The following is an 11,429-nucleotide window of genomic DNA, read 5'->3' on the forward strand; positions in this document are numbered from 1 at the left end:
TTCAAATGAGAACATGATGATAAGCTTTGCTTTATCAGACAGATTTTGATGACATTGCTGGAAACCTCAAGGAGCCCATTAGAAACTGCAGAGTGTGGTAAACTCATGACTAATGGGTTAGGATACAACAGGATGTGAACGTAGGATATGTGAAACCATTGGAAGCATTGCTTGTTTGCTTGGCGGGGCAGTAGTCCAAATAACTGACACATGCTAACTACTTACTTTCACATTAAGCTGTTATACAGCTTAAACATAGCTTTCTTTGACAGTGTTTTATTTAGGTTACTGGATTCAGTTGCTTCATATGACAGAAAGAATAGTTCATGACCAAAATGATCATGAACAAAACAAGTTTAAAATAAACCGACAATTAAATGACAGCATACCACCAAAGAAGTCTATGATAATGTAAAGTTGTTTTTCTTATTTTGGCCTGAAAGCTGGATTCATTGCTTCCATTCAGCCATAAGAGCATTAGTGAGGTTGGGCACTGATGTTGGGTGATTAGGCCTGGCTCGCAGTTGGCATTCCAATTTATCCCAAAGGTGTTCGATGGAGTTGAGGTCAGGGCTCTGTGCAGGCCTGTCAAGCTCTTCCACATTCATCTCGACAAGTCATTTCCGGATGGATCTCGCTTTGTGCACGGGGGCATTGTCATGCTGAAACAGGAAAGGGCCTTCCCCAAACTGTTGCCACAAAGTTGGAAGCACAGAATCGTATAGAATGTCATTGTATGCTGTAATGTTAAGATTTCCCTTCACTAGAACTAAAGGGTCTAGCCCGAACCATGAAAAACAGCCCCAGACACATTATTTCTCCTCCACCAAACTTTATAGTTGGCACTATGCATTCGGGCAGGTAGCGTTCTCTTGGCATCCGCTAAACACAGATTCATCCCTTCGGATTGCCAGATGGTGAAGTGTGATTCATCACTCCAAAGAAAGCGCTTCCAGTGCTCCAGAGTCCAATGGCGGCGAGCTTGACACCACTCCAGCCGAACCTTGGCATAGTGATGTTAGGCTTCTGTGCGGCTGCTCGGCCATGGAAACTAATTTCATGAAGCTCCCGACAAAGAGATATTGTGCCGACATTGCTTCGAGAAGTAGTTTGGAACTCGGTAGTGGGTTTTGCACTTGGTGGTCCCGTTCTGTGTCGACATTGTTGCTCCTAGATGTTTCCAATCCACAATAATAGCACTTACAGTTGACCGGGGAAGCTCTAGCAGGGCTGAAATTTTACAAACTGACTTGTTGGAAAGGTAGCATCCAATGACGAAGCCACATTGAAAGTCACTGAGCTCTTCAGTAAGGCCATTCAACTGCCAATGTTTGTCTATAGAGATTGCATAGCTGTGTGCTCCAATTGATACACCTGTCAGTAACGGGTGTGGCTGAAATACCTGAATACAGTAATTTGAAGGGGTGTCTACATACTTTTGTGTCACATCTGCTCCTGCTACGCCCTCTGGTGTTCATCCGGGAACTTCTTGACCTGCAGTTACTCCCCCTGTACACTCTCTCCCTCTCCCTGTGATTGTGTGGCTGGAGACAGGTGTGCTGGAGTCAGAGCAGATCCCTACCAGCTGCAACTCGTTCCATAATCAAGACCTCTACAAATACTCAGGCCTGCCACTTCCACTCAGTCAGTTCATGATTATTCAAGATCCTGTTACTCTGCTGTGCCTGTTTCCCTGCCTGACACCATTTATCTTCTCATTGCAGTTACCGCTCTGGCTCCTGTTCCACATCTCACCACACAACTACCTTGCTCTAGGTTTACTCACCACCACCACCTTGGATTCCTCTCAGGACCTGTTCACCCTGTTCTACTCAGCTAACTCCAACCCGGATCTGCACTCCATATCTGTCTGTGTAACAATAAATACTTTGTATCATCTCTTTTTCCTCATCTGAGTCTGCTCTTGGGTTCCCCTGTGTCGCTCCGCTTAACACTTTTGTATATATAGTGTATATAATGAACCTAACAGGGGAGCACTGTTAATCAAGACAGACAAAGGGCTGCATAACCTAATCAATGTGGATCATCGTCCATGGACTTGCCACCATAAGGCAATTGTTTCGCGTTCATAGATCAATTGGAAGTTGATAACAGGCAATCAAAACAGAGGTGCTGCTCCAGAAAATAGCAATTGATCCAGACTGAGGAGTGAAATCAAAACATTTTAGACAAAACCAATATCAGCATCAATTAAGTTTGTGTTTTAGTGGCCCAATCAAGTGGGAAAAATATATGATCAGTGATACTCATTATCAATGCCAAGCTGACTAGATACAGCTGTAGGCTATAGTTCAAAATGACTAACTAATGACAAACTAATCCTTTTCTGTCTGTCCCGGAGTGTGAATTAAGCTGAAGGGTCCCAAACCAAACTAAAAATAATGAATATTCTCCTCAGAAGCTGATGGTACAATTTTGAGGGACTCATAGCCTGTGAGCTACTTTCTTTCAGCTGTGAGTGAGTGGCCGGAACAATACACAGACTGTCCCTCATTGAATTCCATGGAGACATGCCAAATCACTCCTGCTACTGTAGCCGAAGCATGCAGGCAGGGCCATTCTTTGCAAACATAACCTCAAGAATGGACTTTGTGATTATTTACACAATAGTTATGGTCTGAAATTGTTTTATTACCCTATGTATAGTGTTTTAGCCCTTTTATGCTTGTTCATTTTGTGCAAAAACACTACCGTTCAAACGTTTGGGGTCACTTAGAAATGTCCTTGTTTTTTGAAAGAAAAGCAACATTTTTTGTCCATTAAAATAACATCAAATTGATCAGAAATACAGTGTAGACATTGTTAATGTTGTAAATGACTATTGTAGCTGGTAACGGCTGATTTTTAATGGAATATCCACATAGGCGTACAAAGGCCCATTATCAGCATTTGTGGGTTCGATTAACGGCTCAAAATGGCCAGAAACAAATAACTTTTTTCTGAAACTCGTCAGTCTATTCTTGTTCTGAAAAAAATGAAGGCTATTCCATGCGAGAAATTGCCAAGAAACTGAAGATCTCGTACAATGCTGTGGACTACTCCCTTCACAGAACAGCGCAAACTGTAACCAGAATAGAAAGAGGAGTGGGAGGCCCCAGAGCACAACTGAGCAAGAGGACAAGTACATTAGAGTCAGGCTTGAGAAACAGAAGCCTCAACTGGTAGCTTCGTTAAATAGTACCCGCAAAACACCAGCCTCAACGTCAACAGTAAAGAGCCGACTCCTGGATGCTGGCCTTCTAGGCAGAGTTCCTCTGTCCAGTGTCTGTGTTCTTTTGCCCATCTTAATCTTTTCTTTAAATTTATTTTAATTTTTATGGCCAGTCTGAGATATGGCTCTTTCTTTGCAACTCTGCCTAGAAGGCCAGCATCCCGGAGTCGCCTCTTCACTGTTGACGTTGAGACTGGTGTTTTGCGGGTACTATTTAATGAAGCTGCCAGTTGAGGACTTGTGAGGCGCCTGTTTCTCAAACTAAACACTCTAATATACTTCTGACCCACTAGGAATGTGATGAAAAAAAGTAAAAGCTCAAATAAATCATTCTCTCTACTATTATTCTGACATTTCACATTCTTAAAATAAAGTGATGATCCTAACTGACCTAAGACAGGGAATTTCTACGAGGATTAAATGTCAGGAATTGTGAAAAACTGAATTTAAATGTATTTGGCTAAGGTGTATGTAAACTTCCGACTTCAACTGTATGTAGATATTCCATAAACAATCATCCGTTTCCAGCTACAATAGTCATTTACAACATTAACAATGTCTACACTGTATTTCGGAATAATTTGATATTATTTTAATGGACAAAAAATGTGCTTTTTTTTTCAAAAAAACAAGGACATTTCTAAGTGACCCCAAACTTTTGAACGGTAGTGTATATCCTGATTCCATTTTGTTCAAGCTTATTTGACACTAGTCTTTGAATCCAGTGTATGCTTGACTGTTTGAGTTTGAGAAATGCCCCCAGCCTGATGCGGATCCGCTGTTCCAAGTTGTCAAACGAGGGTTCTTGGTCATGAAAATCCTTGAAAAGTAATGGAATTGTATTATTGTGTTTTCCTTTTTAAAGGTATTATCGAAAACCTAAAGAAGTATGAGAATCAGGCCTATCCTGCGTCTCTCTGTGTGTGCTGGGCATCATCTGCGTGTGTGTGCGAGTAGGCAGTTGACCGAGGAGAGATAGACATTTCAGCAACAGAACTAGCCATGCTACATGCTATCTCACTAGTTCACTTTTTAGCTGTAGGCCAAAGCATTAATGTCGTTGACTCGTTGTCGCCATTCTATCAGCACTGTTGAGAAATTAATCTGACTCCGTTATTTGAAAGCTGGGATTCCCCTCTATTAAATAGTAGGCTGGGATTCCCCTCTATTAAATAGTAGGCTGGGATTCCCCTCTATTAAATAGTAGGCTATGTAATTCCGACAACTTAAAACATATTCTAAGAATAGCCTAATTTACAGAGAGCTTCCATGCTGTACATAGATCTCCCCTGAAACATGTACAGTATATTTTAGCCTTGTAGGGTTATCGATAAACAGGTCTTAGTTAGCTACCTTGCTTTGAAGTAGCCTGCAGTACCTTATCCATGTTATCCCCGATTCATTGAATGAGGCAAACATTCTATAATGATAAAAGCATTTGGTTGCAATGTTTTATATCAAGGGTGGCAACCATCCTCAAGGGTTGGAACCCGGGTGTGCGACCTTTTTTTGAGCGCTGCTCTAAGTCACCACATTGTAGCCCGAACCTGAGCTGCTCAATAGGACCTTGATAGGCAGACTAGGGTGTGCTTCAGGGCTGGAACAAAAGCCTGCACAGCCAGTAGCTTACCAGATGGAGGTCTGACCACATGTGTTTTATACAGTAGCCTAACAGTGCAGTTATTTTACATTGTGGGGAGTTAATTTCCTTGATCAAGGGCACAACGGCAAGCGATAGTAGGCCTTCATGGGATCATAGACAATCAGCCTTCTAGTGTCCTTAGAGACGCCACCAATTATTGGTCATGGAAATTTGGTTAAAAGTCATGGGAAGTCATGGGAAGAGTCATGAAATTCCATCTGTCCAAATGTGTATGAACCCTTAACAGTGAATAATAAGAGGTTTCTATAGCATAATGTCATTCTGGAATTTCTGTGAACATAGTCTAATGGACCAACTTGAAAAAAGACAGCTCCTGCCCCTTTTTCATCCCAAGTCAAGCACTGATTTCAATTAAACATTTCAAGGACAATTGCATGAATTTCATTATTTTTGTAGTTGTTGTGGAGACAGTAACATTAGTAATCTCCAAAGATTATACTTTAAGAAAAATGTTTTTAGATATTTGTACATGTTTTATTTGTATGTTTAGCGCACATACAATAATTTAAAAGTATGCATTCAAATGTCTACAATAGAATACATGTGGCAAAAACAAATGTAGACATTAATAAATGCATTTCTATATCTTTGAAAATATTTTTTAGATCAGGGGGCTGAGTGCCAAGATGGAGGTACGGTGGCTTCAACACAGCACCCCCTGTTAGTAATATTTTGTATATATAAATGATTGCATAGAAACAAATTTAAGAAGGAATTCTATGCATTTACCATCTTTGGGATGTTCATAGTATAGAATTATGACCTTGTGCTATTTGCTCACTAAACATACATTACCATATGTGTATTGTCTAAATAATGTGTACCTTGTACATCTTTGTTAAATAAATCTGAGTAAGTTGCCCATAGCTGCCTTTCGACAACTCATATATTCTGCCAATATTTGAACTTGGGAGCAGTTCTGTTTGTTCTGAATATTTACAGAGCAAATGTTTTGGTTTCTCCAATCACGCGTAGAGTTATTGTAGGCATTTTGGAATGCATTGACACACCCCAGTGTGTCAGGTAGGCATATGAGCAGCGAGGTAGAAACTCTTAGGTCTAGGACAATTTTTGGTATCAGCACAATATTCCATTTGAGCTTAGTGTTGACATGGGTTGGCAGGTCTAGCTAAAATTTACATATCACTGACCACTCAACACCTGCCCAAAAAGGCCTGAAAACTAGCCCATTTTTTTTTATAGCAGCAAGAGAGGAGTTGACAGACTTATACATTAAACCTTTTTCTGATAACGTTATTGAGACAATTAAGAAGGAAATCGGTGTAACTTGTGTGTTTTCATCAAAATAATAATTACTGCGAGCTGTGACCTGAAATAAAGGAATTTGATAAAAATATAATTTGCTCTTATATGATTAAGTTATAAGGCATGCGGGGGTATGGTAACAGCTAAGGGCTGTTCTTAAGCATGACGCAAAGCGGAGTGCCTGGATACAGCCATTAGCCATGGTATATTGGCCATATACCACAAACCTCTATGGTGCCTTTATTATAAACTGGTTACCAACAAAATAATGTCTTATACCCGTCATATACCATCTCAAACCACCCAGTTTACAACTAAGCAATAAGGCATGGGGGGGTACCACGGCTAAGAGCTGTTCTTAAGCACGACACTATGCGGAGTCCCTGGATACAGCCCTTAGCCGTGGTATATTTATTGGCCATATACCACAAACCCCCGAGGTGCCTTATTGCTATTATAAACTGTTACCATGGTAACAAGAGGAGTAAAAATCTGTTTTGTCATGCCCTTGGTGTACAATCTGATGTACCACAGCTGTCAGCCAATCAGCATTCAGGGCTCAAACCACCAAGTTTATAATGGTAAATAAATCCCTTTTGTTCATGTGCATAACTATAGAAACATCTGACAGGAGAGTTTGAGTGATGGAAGTTGGACAGAGGATCTCGAAATCTCTGAGCATGAAACACTTGGACAAACTTTTAAAAAAATAATGTTTGGCTATTTTCTGGCAATTGTATTATTAAGACTACCAACAGTTATGGGCTCCCGAGTGGCACAGTGGTCTAAGGCACTACATCTCAGTGTTAGAGACGTCACTACAGTCCCTGGTTTGAATCCAGGCTGTATCACATCCGGCCGTGATTGGGAATCCCATAGGGTGGGTCACAATTTGTCCAGCATCGTCAGGGTTTGGCAGGGGTAGGCCGTCATTGTAAATAAGAATTTGTTCTTAACTGATTTGCCTAGTTAAATAAAGGTAAAATAAAAATATTGCCCATTTGTGAGATTGACTTGTCATTTCAATCGGCATAGACTCTGGGTTTATGATTGTATTTCAGCTTTTCCATGGTTTGTAGGCAAGATGTATATCAACTGAATGAACGATTTAGCAGCTTGCTTAGTTCAAATTGACAAACTCATTTATTTCCAGATGAATAGCGAGGTGATTTCGAGGTAAGAAGTGCTTGTGTTTCACAATATCCTGCTGGAAAAGACTACTGAGGACGGGGGTCATAATTTCAATCGCGGAAATAAATATGAATAATATGTATATGAACTGAATATGATTGTCAACAACAGCCAGTCTTTAAAAGTGTTTTACCTGTAGCCTAATCTGACTGATTGTTACCGACAACTGATCGGCAATTGCAATAGAGCTTTGATAACTTCTAACTGAATTAACTAAACATGTCCATTAATAAATTGCTTAATAGCACAAGGCTACAACAACAAACTGAAGTTATAGGCAATTTTTTAAATATGTTTGCCAGCTCCAGGTAGGCTACACAAGTGGTACAAATGAATTTGCAATTACTTCAGTGATATAGTCATTTCAACATATTTATTGTATCAAATGGTATTCTAGTAGCCTACAATGGCATATACATTAATTGTCTACTTGGTGGGCAACAGGTGCAAATGTATAATTGTCCACATTTAATGTCAGTTTCATTGAGGACTTTTCCCCATAACAGAAGCACCCGAGGGAGTTCCATAACTTCAATTTCAAATTTCGACTCGCGCAGCCCGGAGACCCAAGAACTGAGCATGCATAAAAAACTTGATACTGTTTTCCATTAGCAAAGTCGACATTAGAATGGCGTTTAAACCACCTCCAAGCGAATGTATCTAATAAACTGAGTTTACATGCGAGGTGCAATTTAGAAGTAGCCCAAAAACCCGCGACCAGTACCATTTTACCTGCGATATTTCAAAGTAGCCCAATTTGACAGAAGACCTTGGACATGGTAACCTTGTGTGTATCGGTATCAAACATAAAGCCCACATGTGGTTTAGGTAAAAAGCAACATTAGGAGAAAAAAAATTGGGGGTGGGGGGATATACTTTAAAATGACTAAAGCCAAATTGAAACTGTAAACAGTTATAATGGACCTAGATTCATACAGTTCCTTGATAATAATCACCAACATGAAAGTAAGACAGTCAGGGAGCATCGAACATTTCCAAAACAATGGATAAGGGGACTCTTATTTGCAAATTTTGACACAGAGGAAATAATATAACCCGTTTTCAGTGGAGCCCTCCGGACCTCTTTGAATCGTGAATTTAGCCCCCGGGGCGGGAAAAATGAATTTGACACCCCTTGCTTAATGAGTATAATTTACGTATTTGAAGCGCTGAATATAGTAAATCCGCTAGGTGGTGGTGATGAGCATGTATGATTCCTACCACCACTAAATTGCATCTGAAGAAGTCGACTTTTTCTAAATCAATAGCAAGATGGCGGCCACCATGAAGAAGACAGTTGTAAGCTAAAATCAGTTTTAATAATTCACTCCAATCTCCATACAGGCGCCACACCACTGTCATTCGTGCAGTAATTATCTAAGACACGTATTCTACAATTTAGTTTGTAAATACATAAATTCACTGCCTGATTTTGTTTTTATTCGTGCTCTACTCGTGCGTTGTTTGGATCACAGCTAGCGAGCTAGCTGGCCAGCTAATGGTAGCAAGTTTAGGGTAATTTAGCTACTAACGTTAGCTGGTTATCAACAAACTACTCTTAACATCTATCCGTGATTTCCTTATTGAAGTGTAGCTACCATGGTGTTAATTTAATGATTGCTAGTGAAATTTGAAGAGCGCGTTGCCAGCTATTTTGTTGCTACACTCTAGTTTTAATGTAATTTATATGGCTAAAGATCTCGTATTGGGCTGAGACCTCTGAAGTCCTAGCCATTCTGGGGCACGTTTAGCAGGAAGGAAGTTTTGAATATGTAGATCAAACATGCCTCTGACATGTAGAATAAGAAATAATATCGTCTCTATTCATGGAATTTATATCTGCAACTTTCGAGAACGTTTGGCAACTGAACATGGCCTGGCTCGTTATCCACTTTTCGTATCCCTTATTCAGGCGTTGTATAACTAGTACTTTGGCTAAACAGTGTTGTAAAATATGGTTTAGAGACCCTGTTGTATTGTTCTGTTTTAAAACATTTAGCTAATTATTTGGTTAGCTATGCAGTTAGCCAAGCAGCTTTGACTATAGCTATATAGGCTCATTTTGGACAATCTCTATTGACTTCCCCTTTACAGGCAGTTGAAGATGTCAATGTCACATTTGAGGACCAGAAGAAGATCAATACATTTGCCAGAAACACGAATCGAATGACAGAATTCAAAGATGAAATAGAGGCAAAAAAGGTAAGGGTTAATTATTGATGAGGAAAATCTGAATAATTAGATTTTCTTTACTTGTTTCTTCTTATTGTAGTACATCATGTAGTCACTACTGTTATATTATATAACCAACTATAACCTCTCTTCTCAGAAATCTCTACAGAATCTGCAGGATGCCAGTGATGACCTGATGATGGCTGAGGATGACACGCTGCTCGTCCCGTATCAGATTGGCGACGTCTTCATCAGTCACACACAGGAAGAGACCCAAGAGATGTTGGAAGCTGCAAAGGTATTGTTATTATGATTTAGTAAGGCAATGTCCACATTATTCTGACATTTTAGAATGTAATATGTTGAATGCCAAAGCATAATGCTATTGGGAAGGCCTAAAAAAAAGCATTGATCTTAAAGGGCTAATCAGCAGTAGAAACGATAAAGCGGTCGCCCCACCCCTGGTTCAGTAAAAAGCTGAGTGATGGGGCTGGAGAAATGTAACCACTCAAATTTCATAGACATTGCTATGGATGTAAGGACTGACCATACATGATATGTTAACCATGTTTTGAGGCTATATAGTGTTTGTTTAAAAAAACAAAACTCGTTTTTCTGGTTCTGATGGGGAACAACAGTTGAACTAAGCTCATAAGGTATTTCTAAGTTATTTTCTTGAAGAATCAATGGGTACATATAATTAGTTTATAAGTTTCAAAAAAATTGATGTAGCAACTGCTGATTGCCATTTTAAAGTGGTAATGCATACTTCTTTTTAACGCTTTTTGCATGCTTTTTACAACAATTCTATTTAAAATTGAGTTCCATGAAATTCCCAATTAAGTGCTTGAAAAAGTAATTGAAAGTCCTTGAATTTGACCTGCCACTGTCTGAACCCTGTATTATATGACTTGTGTAGAAGGTAGGGGTGTAGGTCTACCTTGGAAATCGGGATGCCTACTCCTAAGGCAAACACGGATGGGTTATTTAACATTAATGTTGCATAATGAAGCCAAAGGCCGGGATATCAAGGCATTATGCTTTACCCTATTACTAAGAATGCAACCTGAATAATTCTAACTATTCTGATTTATTAACATGCATTGTTTGTATCCACAGGAACAACTGCAGCAGGAAATCAAAGACCTAGAAGGGAAGGTGTCGGCAATACAGCAGGTGTTAGGTGATCTGAAGGTCCAGCTTTATGCCAAGTTTGGGAACAACATCAACCTAGAGGCAGATGAAAGCTGAGTGCTTTCTAATGTGCAGAATTTAGCCTTAGATCTGTTTTTTGCTGTTTAGCGTGACACTGAATCAATGATTATGATTATAGGAGTTGGCAAGATGCCACAAACAGTACTGGGATCAGGCTAAGAGGGCAACTCTTTACACATGGAATTTTCATGCAGCTCACATATTATCCAATCCACACAGTGCCAACAGGATGCTTGCCAAACCAACATGTAATCAACATGTTTGTCCTTTTCTCAATATCAACATGATTTTTCTCAGCAATGGTTTACAATGGTGTATTGTCTTATTTTGTGTGAATGTATCCCATTTTACCTTGTTAAGACTCTTTTTTTATCCTCTCCCCTATGGACTGACACAAAATACATTGTACAGTAGATGGCCATAAAGAAAAACCACCCAAGGAAATATATTTGGGGTGTTGGAGCTGAAGAAACTGTGGAGTTTGTTTATTTGGATCTCCATTAGCTTTTGCAGAAGCATTAGGTACTCTTCCTTGGGTCCACACACAAAATGACGATGGACAAGGACATACATTAACTAAAAAAACAATACAAACAGAACTGTTTGTGCTTGAAGAAAAGAAGGGAGCAGAGGCAGCCACTGTTAAGACCCCAACATATAGGCAACTATGTGTGTACCCCAAAATGTATC

The 11,429-nt window shown here is 39.7% G+C and overlaps 1 protein-coding gene across 1 annotated transcript; it reads left to right on the plus strand.

The window, feature by feature from the left end:
• The first annotated feature begins 8,600 nt into the window (after window positions 1–8,600).
• Window positions 8,601–11,044, plus strand: pfd4 (Prefoldin subunit 4). The gene is given in 4 exon segments (NM_001160606.2): window positions 8,601–8,651; window positions 9,447–9,554; window positions 9,682–9,822; window positions 10,644–11,044. Coding segments are annotated over 4 exon segments (408 nt in total). The 5' UTR covers window positions 8,601–8,624; the 3' UTR covers window positions 10,776–11,044.
• The last annotated feature ends 385 nt before the right edge of the window (window positions 11,045–11,429 follow it).

Source organism: Oncorhynchus mykiss, chromosome 16, assembly GCF_013265735.2.
Source record: "Oncorhynchus mykiss isolate Arlee chromosome 16, USDA_OmykA_1.1, whole genome shotgun sequence".
Taxonomy (NCBI): Eukaryota; Metazoa; Chordata; class Actinopteri; order Salmoniformes; family Salmonidae; genus Oncorhynchus; species Oncorhynchus mykiss.